General features: G+C 63.8%; 2 protein-coding genes across 9 annotated transcripts in view; both read right to left on the bottom strand.

Annotated features, from left to right (window-relative positions):
• The window catches only part of LOC140901076 (collagen alpha-3(V) chain-like), a 19,173-nt gene extending 14,025 nt beyond the window's left edge, over positions 1–5,148 (bottom strand). Inside the window, 3 exon segments of the mRNA XM_073319232.1 lie at positions 484–591; positions 3,934–3,987; positions 5,074–5,148. Coding sequence (XP_073175333.1) covers positions 484–591; positions 3,934–3,987; positions 5,074–5,148 — 237 coding nt within the window.
• Positions 5,092–16,359, bottom strand: part of LOC140900815 (uncharacterized) — a 35,881-nt gene continuing 24,613 nt past the window's right edge. For 6 of the 8 annotated variants that reach the window (XM_073318666.1, XM_073318671.1, XM_073318670.1 and 3 more), the window contains 18 exons: positions 15,005–15,094; positions 14,861–14,914; positions 14,426–14,533; positions 14,067–14,174; positions 13,109–13,162; positions 12,773–12,826; positions 12,285–12,392; positions 11,818–11,871; positions 11,242–11,295; positions 9,922–9,975; positions 9,308–9,361; positions 8,906–9,013; positions 8,410–8,463; positions 8,088–8,141; positions 7,018–7,213; positions 5,856–5,909; positions 5,450–5,503; positions 5,092–5,181 (listed from right to left, as the gene is read on the bottom strand). In XM_073318666.1, the coding sequence (XP_073174767.1) occupies positions 5,478–5,503; positions 5,856–5,909; positions 7,018–7,213; positions 8,088–8,141; positions 8,410–8,463; positions 8,906–9,013; positions 9,308–9,361; positions 9,922–9,975; positions 11,242–11,295; positions 11,818–11,871; positions 12,285–12,392; positions 12,773–12,826; positions 13,109–13,162; positions 14,067–14,174; positions 14,426–14,533; positions 14,861–14,914; positions 15,005–15,094 (1,284 nt within the window). In that variant the 3' untranslated portion in view covers positions 5,092–5,181; positions 5,450–5,477. The other 2 variants (XM_073318672.1, XM_073318673.1) reach the window with 2 other exon arrangements.

The raw sequence follows: 16,359 nt of genomic DNA, 5'->3' as shown, positions 1-16,359 counted from the left end.
ACGCGCTATCTCAGAGTGGCCTGGCGTGCAGAGGCCGGGCGAGGGGCCCTGGGGCGTGGAGGGGGCGGGCAAGGGGCACGGAGGGGGCGGGCCCAGCGGCTGTGTGATACTCACCACGAGCCCAGGGGATCCAGGAGGGCCCGGGGGGCCAATGGGGCCAGCCAAGCCCTGCAGGGAAGGGACATGTCAGCTCTGCTCCCTCCGACCAGACACTGACCGACGGCCACGGGGGACCCCACTGCTGACGGTGCAGACCCAGACGTGTTTCCCCAGCGCCGGGAGATGTGGGGGGCACATGCAGCCTCCCCATCCTGCCTGACCCCCCACCCCACACACAGTCTCCCCCTTCCTGCCTGAGCCTCCCACCACATGCAGCCCCCATCGTGCCTAAACCCTCCCCCCCACATGCAGCCCCCACACCCCTCACGCAGCCCCCATATTGTGTCTGAGACCCCCACCCCCATGCAGCCCCACATACTCACGGGGGTCTCCTTTGGGCCCTGGGGCCCCCTGGTTGCCAGGCAGCCCCTGGTCGCCCTTCTCCCCCATCTCCCCCGGGGGGCCGATGAGCCCGATGAGCCCTGCGTGACCTGGGGTGGCAGAGGGTTTAGCTGTGGGGGTGTCTGTGCCATGGAGCTTGGGGGGGGGTCTGTCCCACAGAGCTGGGGGGGTCTGTCCCACAGAGCTGGGGGGGGTCTGTCCCATGGGACCCCGCTCTGGGTAGTGGTGTAGATAAATCTCTGCATTAAGCATCTTCAAATAACTTTCATATGACTTTGTATTATGCCTCTATTTTCAAAGAACTTTGTACCAGATCCTTATGTAGAAAACTTTGTCTTGAGCCTTGGTATAAAGTTAAAAAAATGTCTTTTTGCTCGGAGTAGAATAAGATCTTCCCCCTTTTAATCAATTGCCCTGTGACTGAAGGAGGTGGGAACGAGTAAAGGCCTGGAAGGCAAGGGCCTCCAGACAGCTGCAACAGTTGGAGAGGGGATGGAAGCCAGACCCAAGAGCAATAAAACTTGTCAAGTGGGCTCCTAAAGAAGATCAGGTTTCAGAGGAGCAGCCCTGTGAGTCTGTATCCGCAAACAGAACAGGAGGCCTTGTGGCACCTTAGAGACGAACCCATTTATTAGAGCATAAGCTTTCGTGAGCTGCGTCGGCTGCATAGAATGGAACCTAGAGTAAGAAGATAGACATCTACATACAGAGAAGTTGGAAGCTGCCGTACAAACTGTGAGAGGCTAATTAGTTAAGATGAGCTAGTATCAGCAGGAGAAAAAACCTTTTGTCGTGATAATCAAGGTGGCCCATATATCATGGGATATATCACACTGGTATGCCATCCTGTGCCAGCAATGCCCCTCTGCCATGTACATTGGCCAAACCGGACAGTCTCTACGCAAAAGAATAAATGGACACAAATCTGACATCAGGAATCAGAACATTCAAAAACCAGTAGGCGAACACGTCAACCTCTCTGGCCACTCAGTAGAAGATTTAAGGGTGGCAATTTTGCAACAGAAAAGCTTCAAAAACAGACTCCAACAAGAAACTGCTGAGCTTGAATGAATATGCAAACTAGATCCCATGAACTTGGGTTTGAAGAGACTGGGAGTGGCTGGGTCATTCCACATATTGACTCTATTTCCCCATGTTCAGTATCCTCCTCACACCTTCTTGTCAACTGTCGAAATGGGCCAGCTTGATTATCAGGACAAAAGTTTTTTTCTCCTGCTGATAATAGCTCATCTTAACTAATTAGCCTCTCACAGTTTGTATGGAAACTTCTAAACTTCCCTGTATGTAGATGTCTATCTTCTTACTCTAGGTTCCCATTCTGTGCAGCCGATGAAGTGAGCTGTAGCCCACGAAAGCTTCTGCTCTAATAAATGGCAGGTTTCAGAGGAACAGCCGTGTTAGTCTGTATTCGCAAAAAGAAAAGGAGTACTTGTGGCACCTTAGAGACTAACCAATTTATTTGAGCATGAGCTTTCGTGAGCTACAGCTCACCGATGAAGTGAGCTGTAGCTCACGAAAGCTCATGCTCAAATAAATTGGTTAGTCTCTAAGGTGCCACAAGTACTCCTTTTCTTTTTTCTAATAAATGGGTTCGTCTCTAAGGTGCCACAAGGCCTCCTGTTCTTTTTGAAGACGACCAGACATCCTGATGGCCTTGGGGGTTGGAAGCCAGTGCCTTCTTTTGAAAACACCCTCTGTGAACAGCACTGGGACAACACCCAGAAGGGAGCAGCACAAAGGGCCCATGGACGCAGACACAGATTTTGAATCTGATCCAGATTTGCATGAGAGGGAAGCTGCTACACATGCGAGGTGTCTTGCAGAGGGCCTTGGTTCTCGTCTTGTCAACATGGGGGCATCAATCCGGATCGGCAGAAGCCCGGCTCCACCCCTCCCCCATCTAACTCACCTGGCCAGGGCAGTTACGGGGAGCAACCAGTTGGTAGCCACAGCAAGAGGGGGCGCGTGTGAGCCCAGGAGCGTAATGTCGGTCATGTGCGCATGGTGCCGCGTTGCTTGATTTGCGTATGACCAATAAATGTGGCACTTTAACTTACTCCCCCGAAAAGATCCTGGGCAGAACGTTACGTACACCAGCGGTGTAAACAAGCGGAGCCAAGTGGGAATGTTCCTGATGTTCTCTGAACACTGTGTGTGCCTCGGTTTCCCCATGTTCCCCATGCTGGGGGGCGACGGGTGTGTGAGGCTGCAGAGACCCCAGAGGGCAGGTGTAAGTACCCTCGGCACAGGCACTGGGGGGCAGACTGTAACCTAGCAACCCCCTGATGCATGGCAACACATTAAAACAAATGAAGGGCCCCAGCTGGACGCCCCCCCACCATGTGCAACGAGAACCCAGGAGTCCGGCCCCAGCTATACCACCCCTCCCCCAGGGTGCTGGCAGCTCCCGTCCCCCACCCCACAGCTGCCCAAGGCTTAACGCTGGGTTAAGGCCCCTGTGACGAAGTGGGACTGTTCTTAATGTTTCCTCTGAATACTGTAGGAGTGCCTCAGTTTCCCCTAGGCATTTCTTAAGTCTCTACGTGGTGGGATAAGGCAGGGGGTGTAACTGTTGCGGGGAGCAAAAGGGCCAGGGTACATAAATGGCGACACTCTGTCTCCTGGCAACTGATGGCCTGGGCCCTTCCCCTGCAAGGTGAGAGCTAAAGTGTTGGAGAACGAAGGAATCAGGTGACCTCCTGCCCGGGAAAGGAACAAAGCCCAGAGGAGGAGGGGCTGGAGGGAGTTTCAGTTTGGGGCTGGCTGGGACGTGGAGTGAAGGGCGGACCCGGCTGAGGGGTCCCGTTCTCTGCACCTGCAAGCTCTGTGTTCGACCGTGTTCCTGTCGTCTAATAAACCTTCTGTTTCCCCGGCTGGCTGAGAGTCCCGTCTGACTGCGGAGTTGGGGGCAGGACCCTCTGGCTTCCCCAGGACCCCGCTGGGCGGACTGGCTGTGGGAAGCGCAGGGAGGGGCAGAGGAGGCTGAATGCTTCGAGGTCAGACCCAGGAAGGTGGGAGCCGGGTGAGCTGTGTGTCCTGCAGACAGGCTGCTCCCCGAGAGGAGACTTCCCCAGAGTCCTGCCTGGCTTCGTAGGGAGCAGTTCCAGAGCATCGCTCGGGGACCCCGGGACACCCCGCAGCGAGGGCAGCTCTGGCTGTGATGGGGCCTGGCACAGGGCAGCTGTGGGGCTGGCAGCAGTGGCCCCAGCATGGGTCCCATGGGGGTGGGGAAGCTCACAACTGGGGCAGATCCCAGGAGCCGCGGGGGAGGGGGGGGCTCTGAGTGGGGGGGTGCAATTCCTGGGCCTGCAGCGGACTGGGGGGAGCGGTGATGCCAGGCCAGCAAGGGGAGGGGGAGGGAGATGGCTGAGCAGGGGTGGGGGGGAGGCCCCCCGTTGGGGCCCCACTCACCTTGTCACCCTTGTAGCCGGGGTCTCCCTTGAGGCCGGGCAACCCTGTGGGGCCCTGTGAGAGACGAGAGGCCATTACCCTCAGTGCCCCAGCCCTGCCCCCCAGCCCTCCCCCCCAGCCCTGTCTTTCTGTCCCCAGCCGCCCAGCCCTGCCCCCCAGCCCCAGCCGCTCAGCCCTGCTCCCCTGTCCCCAGCCGCCCAGCCCTGCTCCCCTGTCCCCAGCTGCCCAGCCCCTGCCCCCCAGCCCCCAGCCGCCCAGCCCCTGCCCCCCAGCCGCCCAGCCGCCCAGCCCTGCCCCCCAGCCCCAGCCGCTCAGCCCTGCTCCCCTGTCCCCAGCCGCCCAGCCCTGCTCCCCTGTCCCCAGCTGCCCAGCCCTGCCCCCCAGCCCCAGCCGCCCAGCCCTGCCCCCCAGCCGCCCAGCCCTGCTCCCCTGTCCCCAGCCGCCCAGCCCTGCCCCCCAGCCCCAGCCGCTCAGCCCTGCTCCCCTGTCCCCAGCCGCCCAGCCCTGCTCCCCTGTCCCCAGCTGCCCAGCCCTGCCCCCCAGCCGCCCAGCCCTGCCCCCCAGCCCCAGCCGCCCAGCCCTGCTCCCCTGTCCCCAGCCGCCCAGCCCTGCCCCCCAGCCCCAGCCGCTCAGCCCTGCTCCCCTGTCCCCAGCTGCCCAGCCCTGCCCTCCAGCCCTCCCCCCAGCCACCCAGCCCTGCCCCCCTGTCCCCAGCCCTCCCCCAGCCCCCCAGCCCTGCCCCCCAGTCCTCCCCCCAGCCACCCAGCTCTGCCCCTGGAGCTCACTCACCATGGGGCCGGTGGCCCTGCCTGCCCCGGGGCCCCCAGCAGGCCCTGCTCCCCCTGGGGAGGAAACACAGAGTTATGAGAGTACAATGTGGGGGGAGACGTGGCTCCCCCAAACCGAGGCCCCCCCAGCCACAGGGCAAGTCCCTGACCCCCTGCCAGCTCCAGGCATCGCCAGAGCCAGACGGGGTCACCCCACAAACCAAGAGCCCCCCAATTCCCTCATCCAGCCCTCCTGCTCTGCCCCCTCTGCTTACCCCCACCCATCCAGCCGGCCACCACCCCCGGCCAGCTGCCCCCCTCGCCCCACCCCACCCCCCACCCGCACTGTGCCCCACCCCCGGCTGGCACTCACAGCTGGACCGGGGATCCCGCGCAGACCTTCGGAGCCAGGCCGGCCAGGGGGTCCCTGCACCCCCACGGGGCCCATCTTTCCGGGAGGCCCCTCGGTGCCAGGCTCGCCCTGGGCAGGGGGAGAAATGTCACGTCAGAGCCCGGGCACCAGGCAGGGATCCCCGTCTCACCGGCTCCCGGGCAGGGGGGTGAATAGAGTTGGGTGGGTCTCAGCCCAGCCCTGGGGCAGGTGTCCCGAGCGCACTCCCCCGCCCCCCGGGCCTCTGGCTGCCAGCTCAGCACAGACGGGGGCTGCCCTGGGGGGGGGGGGGGGCAGGATCTGGCAGCACCCGCGACGAGGCACCAGAAGCACTGGGGGACTGGGGGGGTCCCCTTACCTTGGCGCCCTTCTCGCCCGGCCGACCCTCACGCCCGGCTGGCCCCACTGCGCCCTGCACAGAGACAGGGCGAGTGAGTCACCCGCACCCCTCAGGCAGCCCCAAACCCCATGGGGCCTTGGGGGGGGAGTGAGCCCCCATCCCCCCTCCCTGACCCCAGTGGGCCCCTTCCCCCAGATCCTGACCCCATTAGCCTGTCCCCCAATCCCCCCACCCCTGACCCCACTGGGCCCCTCCCCCCAGATCTGACCCCATTAGCCTGTCCTCCAATCCCCCCATCCCTGACCCCATTGGGCCCCTCTCCCCAGATCCTGACCCCACGGGGCTCCTCCCCCAATCCTCTCCTCCATGACCCCATTGGGCCCCTCTCCCCAGATCCCCGACCCCACTGGCAGCCCGTACTCACCCTCTTCCCTGGGGCACCGGGAGGACCTGGTTCCCCAGAAGCGCCCGCTGGGCCCTGCACAGAAACCGCACGGTCAGGGGTTAAGAACATGGGAGCGGCCAGACTGGGTCAGAGCAAAGGTCCCTCCAGCCCAGTGTCCTGTCTCTGACAGTGGCCAGTGCCAGAGGCCCCAGAGGGAATGAACAGAACAGGGCAATTATCGAGTGGTCCATCCCATCGTCCATTCCCCACTTCTGGCAAACAGAGACTAAAAACATCATCCCTGCCCAGCCTGGCTAATAGCCATTGATGGACCTATCCTCCAGGAACTTTTCTAGTTCTTTTTTGAACCCTGTCTTGGCCTTCACAATATCCTCTGGCAAGGAGTTCCAAAGGTTGACTGCGTTGTGTGAATAAATACTTCCTTTTGTGTGTGTTAACCTGCTGCCTATTAACTTCATTGGGTGACCCCTAGTTCTTGTGTTGAGAAGGGGTAAATAACACTTCCTGATTCACTTTCTCCACACCAGTTGTGGTTTTATAGACCTCAGTCGTATCCCCCCGTAGTCGCCTCTTTGCCACGCTGAACAGTGCCAGTCATTTTAATCCCTCCTCATCCACACCGGGGCGACCAGCTCTGCCCGCAGCGTTCAAGGTGTGGGCATCCCAGGGCAATAGGATATTTTCTGTCTTATTATCTCTCCCTTTTTTAATGGCTCCCAACATCGGGTTAGTTTCTGAGCCCGATGCGGCACACTGCGTGGTCTTCAGAGAACTCTCCACCATGGCGCCCGGATCTCGCCCTAGAGGTAGCTGACATTCACCCTGAATACAAAGAAACTCCAAGGTGTGGTGGGCCCACGGCTCAGCCAACTGGGGGTGGGGGGCTGAGGGACCATGGGCAGGTGACTGGCTTGTTTCCTGCAGGCCGGCTGGAGCAGGGACCCAGACAGGACATGGTGAAGCAGGCTGACTATCAGGGTTCAGAAGACACCCAACCTTCAGCCTCCGGCTGGCCACACTCACCCAGCCTCCCCTGCCCTGGTTTGTCCCTGCGGGCGTGGCTGGGTTTGTATTTCCTTTCCCTGCTCTCCGCCCTGGCCTCGCGAACAGCACAAGGTCCGGCCTCGCACGCAGCTTAGAGCGGCTGAGACGCTCAATGCAGTTCACGTCCCAAACGTACACGTGTTGCATCTTCCCTGCTCTCCGCCCCAGCAGCCAGCCTGTGCGCGTCCCTCCGAGACAAGCCCGCGGGCTGCGCCCTCACTGTGCGCTCCAGCGCTGGCTTGTAGGACGTCCTGGCAGCTCTCACCCCGGACTGACAAAGAGCCAGAGATCCAGCCCAGATGGGCTCCAGAGCAGCTCGGCTGGGCAGAGCCCTGGTGTGATGAAGTGAGCAATTTTCTTTATGGTTGCATGAACACTCTGTGTGCCTCAGTTTCCTGTATACTGCGTGTGTGAGGAGGGGTGGGAGGGGGAGTTCGTTGCTGCAGGGGACCAGGTGTGACCTCGCCTAGCAGCTGGGACCCTGGACGGACACTGGCCTGGAGATTGGGGACCCAGCGACTGGTGACCGGGAGGCCCCCCCAGCTCGGGAGCCCGCTGGTTCTGGCCAGCGGGGGGGGGGCAAAGGACAGAAGAAAGAGGCTGCGGGGCCGGAGGGCCTGGCCCCAGTGAGAGAGAGAGCCACCCTCGCAGGGGCACTGAGGGGGGTTCCTCCCGGGGCCGTTCGGACCCTGGGAGTCCGTGACACCTGGCTCGGCCGCATGGCCCATGTCTGATCCTTCGCTGCTATGCACCAACCTGGGGCCTTCCCGGGCCGGGGGCTAACGAGCCCGTCGCTGCTTGGGGGCCGGGGGTCGCTGCCAGTCCTGGCTGAGCCGCGCTGGTCCCGGCAGAGGGGCCAGGTCTGTGCCCAGGCGTCTGGCTCAGCCGGATCCGCTGGGCAGAGCTCACGGCGGGCAGCAGGAGGGCTGGGGCCCAGAGGCTCAGCCTCGGAGGCCGTGGGGCTGCGTGGCCAGGCCTGCAGGAAGAGTGGGTCCCCTGGGGGCTCTGGCACGCCGAGGGGCTCCTGCCTGGGACGGCTGGAAAGCCGGGGCTCAGCGCAGATCTGTGACACCATCCCCACACATCACTTGTTGGCCCCTCTGTTAGGGGGCACGGGGCCTTTCCCTCAGGGGCTCTGGGTGCTGCTTCCAGCCCATGGATGTCCGTGCGGCATGCCCCCCACCCCATAGTGCTCCCATCACTCACCGGCATGCCGGGGTCCCCGCCGTCACCCTTCTCCCCGGGGGCGCCGTCCAGGCCCTGCGCACAGGGGACGGGTTAGTGGCCTGCCCCAGCCAGCACCACCCCCCCACTTCCACTTCCTGGCAAGCTCAGCACTGCCCCCGTCCTGGGAACAGAGCCACGGATAGAACCCAGGAGTCCTGGCTCCCAGCCCCCCCTGCTCTAACCACTAGACTCCCCTCCCCTCCCAGAGCTGGGGAGAGAACCCAGGAGTCCTGGACAGATCCCTCTCCCCAGGGCCTGTCAGGATGGGCTGGAGCCACGTGGGGCAAGCAGGGGTACTCACCGGCACCCCGGGGTCTCCAGCGGGGCCTGGGTCGCCAGGGAAGCCGATGGGGCCCTGCAGGGAGAAACGGTCCGTGAGTACAAGGCAGAGCCCGAGACCCCCCCAAGGCCTGGACACCGGGGGAGTGGGAGCAACTGGGGGCTGGGCGGGTGTGAGAGGGTTGGGTGCTGGGTGTTTGGGGGGAGCTGGGTGTGTCACGAGGGGGGTGGGTGTGCTGGGATGTGGACTGGGTGGGAGATGCAGGGTGAGGGCAGCTACCAGCAATGAAGTCACGACCCCTGTTCCCCTTATCCTCCTTTCCCCCTGCTGTGCTCCCCAACCCCGCTGGCCCCATGCGGAGCCCCCCCCAGCCCCATGCTCTGCCCCCCAGCCCTGCTGTGCCCCCCCAGCCCCGCTGGCCCCATGCTGTGCCCCCAGCCCACTGGCCCCATGCGGTGCCCCCCAGCCCCATGTGGTACCCCCCTGCTGTGCCCCCCCCCAGCCCTGCTGCACTCACCAGGTTGCCTTTGGCTCCATCCTCTCCTGGGGGCCCCCTCTTGCCCGGGGCCCCAGCGGCGCCCGACGGACCAGAATCTCCCTTCTCCCCCAGTTCCCCATTGATGCCCTGCAGGGAGACACGGGCGTCAGGGCTGGCACTGGGAGGGCAGCATCCCATGGAGCTTGCCCCCCTGGCGCTGCTTCCCCCACTCCATGGTGGCCCCAGCATGGGGCTGGTGGACACAGGACAGCGAGGCGTTAACCTGTGAGACTAGCTGCTGCAAGAGGGCGCTGGGCCAGGCACCCTCAATTCGCTTCCAGGCCCGAGACTTCTCAGCACACTGCCGGGGGGCCCCCGGTCCCCGCTGCGTGTCCTGGGCATAGACAGAGACCCCCTGTCCCACTGTGCCCCAGAACTTACCGGCTGGCCTGGCTCCCCTGGGGCCCCGGGGTCTCCCGCCTCACCCGGCTCTCCCTGCGCAAGGAGACAAGAGCAGAGTGAGCCCCGTGCTAGCCCAGCTGATGGGCACAGCCCCGCTGGGCTGGGGGACCCAGAGGGCAAGGCTGGGGGCAGGATGGAGAAGGGGAGGATTTCTGTAATATTTATACGGCAACTATGAGTGACTCAGTTTCCCCACTCGCACTGTACTGCTCTCCCCCCGAGTGTTCATTCTCCTTCTGGGGCGGGGGAGAGGGAAGGGGGGCTGTGTGGGCTGGCAGGATGCACTCTGCAGAACTGCCCTGGAGAAACCAGAGCTGGACGGGGAGGGGGCCCTGTCCCGAGGAGGCGGGCTGGGATGGGGCCCCAGGGAGGGGCATGGGGACAGGGGTGGAGGTTCTGCCCCGGGAAGGGGGCTGGGACAGGGGAGGGGGCAGGTGTGCGGGGACATTGCTGGGAGGGGGGCACATAGCTGGCTCTGGGGGGCAGAAGGTTCCCATACACCCTTCCCAGCTGGGGTCCCCAGTGCCCTGGCCGGGGGCAGGGGGGCAGGACACAGCATCATGGCATCCCCCGTGCCCCTTCCCCACACTCACCTTGTCCCCGACGGCGCCCGGCTGACCCGTTCCACCTGGCATCCCCTGGGGGCCCTAGGGACAGGGAGGACGCGGGGGTGACGTGAGGAGGGTAGGATAATATCTCTTGGAAAGGGGACCGGCCCAGAGCGAGTTAACGAACTCCCAGCCTGACCGGACCCGGGGCCGCACTTTGAGGGGGGTGAGGAAGAGCTGGCAACGCAGAGAGCTGTGAAATGGGCGTTGGAGGGAGAGAAGGGGGCTGTGTGCGCAGGGCCTGGGCGGTCAGCAAACGAGTCTTGTCTGTTGCTATGGCTTTGCCTGAAAGAGTACGATCCTCTCGGTCTCTTGGACGGTGGAGGTAACCTGCATTTAGTTAATGTTTATTTGATGGATAAATGACCCTGGGCTAACTGCAGGATGTTTGGGAGACAGAAAGTCAAGCCTGTTGTGTTCTCAGGCCGAGAGGCTGCTGGAAATGTATAAAGACCCTGGGACCCGATCCTTCTTCATCGCAGATCTGCTTTGGGTTTCAAGAAGGGGAAACCCTGAGCCACAAGGACTGAGATCCCAGTCGCTGACTGGAGTCACCCTGAACATGGACGCTGGACTATGACCTCTGGACTTTTTGGCAACTGCAAACTCACCATCTCTGCTCTGTATCTGGACCTCAAGAATTGAACTCAGGTCTGTCTGTATATTGATCTTTCAACCAACTCTCTCTTTTATTTTTTAATAAATTTTAGTTTAGTTAATAAGAATTGGCTAGAAGCGTGCATTGTGGGTAAGATCTGAGTTATCATTTGACCTGGGTCTGGGGCTTGGTCCTTTGGGGTTGGAAGAGCCCTTTTTCTTTCACTGGGGTATTGGTTTTCATAACCATTCGTCCCCACGACGAAGGGCCCTGGTGGGGATACTGGGAAACTGGAGAGTCGAAGGGAATTGGTTGGGTGACTTGTGGTTAGCCAGTGGGGTGAGACCGAAGTCCTCTCTGCCTGGCTGGTTTGATGCCTGAGAGGGGGAGAAACCCCAGCCTGGGGCTGTGACTTCCCTGCTCTAAGCAATTGGTCCTGAATTGATACTCCCAGTTGTACCCCGCCAAAGGCAGCATCATTACGGGGGGGGGGGGGGGGGGGGAGAGGGAAAGACTCGCTGCTCAGCCCCCCGGGAGCCCTGTCCCACTCCTTCCCGCCACTGGGGCTGTGCCCTGCCAGGCAGTGAGGCTCACAGTGCCCGCCCCACAGCAGCCTCTGTCCCCCCAGGCACCCTCTGCCCCTGGAATTCCCCCCCGCCGCTCCATGGCAGCCTCCACTCCCGCCCCGGAAAGGACGGGGAACTCACATCGCCGCCGGCAGGTCCCTGCGCCCCACGTGGCCCCGCAGCGCCGGGAAGGCCCTGCAGAGAAGGATAGGACAGGCAGCTCGAGCCAGGGGGTACGGGGCACCGAAGGGGCACAGTCACTCGGGGAGGGGCAGTGGGGGAGCTAAGGGGAGGCAAGGGGGCAGGGGGATTTCTTCACACAACGCACAGTCAACCTGTGGAACTCCGTGCCAGAGGATGTTGTGAAGGCCAAGGCTATAACGGGGTTCAAAAAAGAACTAGATACGTTCCTGGCAGCTAGGTCCATGAATGGCTATTAGCCAGGATGGGCAGGGACGGTGTCCCCAGCCTCTGTTTGCCAGAAGCTGGGAACGAGCGACAGGGGATGGATCACTGGATGATTCCCTGTTCTGTTCTCTGCCTCTGGGGCACCTGGCGTCGGCCACCGTCAGAGACAGGACACTGGGCTGGAGGGACCTTGGGTCTGACCCAGTCTGGCCGTTCGTATGTTCTTATTGGAGGTGAGGGGAGGAGGGGGGCAAGAGGGGAGGGGCGGGGGCAGCGGAGGGGTGGGGGGGATCTCCGTGGAGCTCATACCATGGGGCCGACATCTCCGCTCTCGCCCTTCTCACCCTGCGGGCCCGGCATGCCCTGCGGAGAACCACATGGGGGGTTAACTGGGGGCACAGGGGCTTCCCGACCCCTCCTGGAGCATGTAGGCCTGCCCCCAAACTGCTCTGCCAGCGCCAACCCGCAGCCCCTGCCAGCCGGGCCCTGGGCTCCCCCCACAGCGCTGCCGGTGCCCCACACTCCCGACCCGCAGCCCCGGCCAGCCCAGCCCTGGGCTCCCCCCACAGCGCTGCCGGTGCCCCTCACTCCCGACCCGCAGCCCCGGCCAGCCCAGCCCTGGGCTCCCCCCACAGCGCTGCCGGTGCCCCTCACTCCCGACCCGCAGCCCCAGCCAGCCCAGCCCTGGGCTCCCCGCACAGCCCTGCCGGTGCCCCTCACTCCCGACCCGCAGCCCCGGCCAGCCCGGCCCAGCTCCCACCGGCGCCCGTCCCTACCTGCAATCCGACAGGGCCGCTCAAGCCAGGGAATCCCCGAGCCCCCTCATCTCCCTTCTGGCCAAACATCCCCTGCTGCCCACGGCGGCCGGGCTCCCCATCCATTCCCTGCAGGGCCAGAGGGGTCGGGGTCAGTGCCCCCCCGGGGCAGAGACCCGCCGGTGCCCGCCCCGTGCAGTGCCCCTCCTCGGAGGCAGAGTTGGGGGTTGTGCAGCTCGGGGAGGTCTCGCAGTTCGGGGTGGGGGTCGCACAGCTCCAGGGGGGTCACACAGCAGCGTGAAGGGCCAGGCACAGTGCCCGCAATGGAGACTGGGGCAGGAGGGGTCTCCCGGGAGTGTGAGACGCAGCCCCGGGCACTAGTGGGGCACGGAGGGCGGGGCTGCGTGTGACTCCCTGGTGGGGCTGGGCGGTCAGAGGGGAGCAGGGGTGCTGAGGGGTGACTGGGCCGAGGGCCCCAGTGGCCAGCTGGGTGCTCCCTAGATACTCACCGCGGAGCCGGGGTGCCCGATGGGTCCCTGGATACCAGTTGGTCCCGGTGGGCCCTGGGTGGGGGAAGCGCAAAGTTAGAGCTGGGGCAAAAGCAGCCCCTAAGCCAGGCCCCTGCCCCCCTACCTGCCCCACTGTTCACCCCACCAGCATCTCCAGCCCCTTCCGAGCCCTCCACTACACCCCTCCCCTGTCTCCACCTGCCTCCTCCTTAGACCCGCCCCCCGCACCACCCCACACCCCTGGCTCATGCCGGGGTGGAACTGGGTGTGAGGAGCCTGGCTGCGGGGCCCAGTCAGGTCCCTACAGCGACCCCCAGTGCTTCCCCCGGTACTTACCGCCTCGCCCTTGTCCCCCTTGCTCCCTTTCTGTCCGGAGCCCCCCAGCTCGCCCTGCAAAGGCAAAGCGTGACGAAGTGGGACTGTTCTTAATGTTTCCTCTGAATACTGTAGGGGTGCCTCAGTTTCCCCTAGGCATTTCTTAAGTCTCTAGGTGGTGGGATAAGGGGGTGTAATTGTTGCAGAGCAAAGGGCCAGGGTACATAAATGGCCGACACTCTGTCTCCTGGCAACTGATGGCCTGGGCTCTTCCCCCCTGCAAGGTGAGAGCTAAAGGGTTGGAGAACAAAGGAATCAGGTGACCTCCTGGCCCAGGAAAGGGACAAAGCCCAGAGGAGGAGGGGCTGGAGAGACTTTCAGTTTGGGGCTGGCTGGGACATGGAGTGAAGGGCAGACGTGGTTGTCTGGCTCACTGCCCCCCAAAATGGACCCGGCTGAGGGGTCCCGTTCTCTGCACCTGCAAGCTCTGTGTTAGACCATGTTCCTGTCGTCTAATAAACCTTCTGTTTTACTGGCTGGCTGAGAGTCCCGTCTGACTGCGGAGTTGGGGGGCAGGACCCTCTGGCTGCCCCAGGACCCCGCCTGGGCGGACTCGCTGGAGGGGCAGAGGAGGCTGAATGCTCTGGGGTCAGACCCAGGAAGGTGGAAGCCGGGTGAGCTGTGTCCCCTGCAGACAGGCTGCTCCCAGAGAGGAGACTCCCCCAGAGTCCTGCCTGGCTTTGTGGGGAGCAGTTCCAGAGCATCGCCCGGGGACGCCGTGACACAAAGAGACCTCGATGAGACCTTCTGAGGACCCCGCGCCAGGGGAACCGTCCCCAGGGAACCTGCCATCCCCGGGGGAACCGTCCCCCACAAACCAGCCATCGCCACGGGAACCATCCCCAGGGAACCCGCCATCGCCGGGGGAACCGTCGCTGGAGACCCCACCCAGCTCGGCGCGATGCTCCATCCCACCTACCTTGTCGCCATCCTCACCCGCAGGGCCCGGGGGTCCGGCTGGGCCTGGCAGGCCCCCGGGCCCCTGGATCCCATCATGCCCGGCAGGGCCCATTGGGCCCCTCTCGCCCTGTGGGGCAGAAAAGGGAGCAACCAAAAGCAGGGTCAGTAGGGGCCACATGGGGCATAGACCAAACCCCTCCCCCCAGGGTTCCCCACACCCCACGGGGCACAGACCAAGCCCCTTCCCCCAGGGTTCTCACCCCCCCAGGGCAGAGACTGACCCCCCAGGAAGGTGCAGTCCCCCCACTGCACTCACACTACCCCCCTTCAAGAGCCCCATGTCCAAGAGTGGCCCCAACAGGAGCAGCCAGCACTTACCGGGGCACCCTTCTCCCCAGCGGGGCCGTGGGGGCCCTGCTCCCCACCATGGCCTGGCAGCCCGATGCCTCCAGCTGCCCCCGAGGGGCCTCGCTCACCGGGGGAGCCCTGGGGAGAATTGCACATTGGTTGGGGGGTGCCATGCCCCCAATTCCCCCATGGAAGACTCTCACTACCAAACATCACTGAGACCCTGTCCTGAGAACCCTCAGAGCCCACCACACCGCACCCCCTCTGACAGCCCCCCAAGTCCCCCATTGACCCTCCCAAAGACAGCCCCCCAGAACCCCATTCCCCCAACCCCGCAAGCCTCCCAAAGGCCCCCAAGAGTCCCCACACCCCCTTCCCTCCCCCCCCAGAAGTCCCCTGTGGGCCCCCACCCCAGCACTGGGCTCCCCCAGGAGAGGGGATGGGGCCAAGGGGCCAGCTACTCACTGTGGGGCCCGGGGGCCCGGGAGGCCCTTCCCTGCCCTTCAGGCCGGCTGGCCCCTGGGGAGGAGACAAGACAGGACCGTTACACCCCGCGGGTGCCCCACCCCAGCACCAGCCCTCACAGCCCCCCGCTCACGCAGCACTCACCGTCTCTCCGGGCGCGGCCCTGGCGCCGGGAAAGCCAGGGATTCCCGGGGGGCCGTTCTTCCCAGGCAGGCCGGCCGGGCCAGGGTCGCCCTAGGGATCAGAGACGGTTAGCAGTGAGGGGGGACCCCTCCCACGCCCCCACCGCAGGCAGACACCCCTCACCCTACCAGAGCCAAGGGGGCAGGGCCTGCAGCAGGGCACAGCCCCCCACTCCCCACGCCCTGGGGCGGGGGCAGAGCTGGCTGGGGCGGCTGAGCCCTCGGTCCATACAGGAAGCAGCGAGGGGCCCCAGGGGCTGGTGCTGGGCACCTGCAGAGCGGGAAGAAGGTACCAGTGTTGGGGGAGGCTGGGGGAGTCGGCTGGACGGGGTTTGGAGCTGGCTGGGGAAATGGAGGGAGGCTCAGATGGGGGCTCTGGCCTCCCTGCCCCCCAAGACGGACCTGACTAAGGGGTCCTGTTCTCTGCACCCACAAGCTCTGTGTTAGACCATGTTCCTGTCGTCTAATAAACCTTCTGTTTTACTGGCTGGCTGAGAGTCCCGTCTGACTGCGGAGTTGGGGGGCAGGACCCTCTGGCCCCCCCAAGACCCCACCTGGGCGGACTCACTGTGGGAAGCGCACGGAGGGGCAGAGGAGGCTGAATGCTCCGAGGTCAGACCCAGGAAGGTGAAGCCGGGTGAGCTGTGTGTCCTGCAGACAGGCTGCTCCCCAAGAGGAGACTTCCCCAGAGTCCTGCCTGGCTTCGTAGGGAGCAGCTCCAGAGCATCGCCCAGGGACTCCGTGACAACTTGGTGTGTGCTGGACCCCACACTTCTCCCACAAGCACCGGAGCAGAGTTGACATGAAATTGGAGCCCTGGTCTGTAAGGACCTCCTCGGGGAACCCCACTGTCGTGGAGTCCCCGGGCGATGCTCTGGAACTGCTCTCTGCGAAGCCAGGCAGGACTCTGGGGAAGTCTCCTCTCGGGGAGCAGCCTGTCTGCAGGGGACGCAGCTCACCCGGCTTCACCTTCCTGGGTCTGACCTCGGAGCATTCAGCCTCCTCTGCCCCTCCGTGCGCTTCCCACAGCGAGTCCGCCCAGGTGGGGTCCTGGGGGGGCCAGAGGGTCCTGCCCCCCAACTCCGCAGTCAGACGGGACTCTCAGCCAGCCAGTAAAACAGAAGGTTTATTAGACGACAGGAACATGGTCTAACACAGAGCTTGTGGGTGCAGAGAACAGGACCCCTTAGTCAGGTCCGTCTTGGGGGGCAGGGAGGCCAGAGCCCCCATCTGAGCCTCCCTCCATTTCCCCAGCCAGCTCCAAACCCCGTCCAGCCGACTCCCCCAGCCTCCCCCAGCCCCTCCTCCAGCCTTTGT

Source organism: Lepidochelys kempii, chromosome 20 (genome assembly GCF_965140265.1).
Source record: "Lepidochelys kempii isolate rLepKem1 chromosome 20, rLepKem1.hap2, whole genome shotgun sequence".
In the NCBI taxonomy this organism is placed as follows: Eukaryota; Metazoa; Chordata; order Testudines; family Cheloniidae; genus Lepidochelys; species Lepidochelys kempii.
Note: the sequence above shows the minus strand (reverse complement) of the source record. Positions and strands in the feature narration are given on the sequence as shown.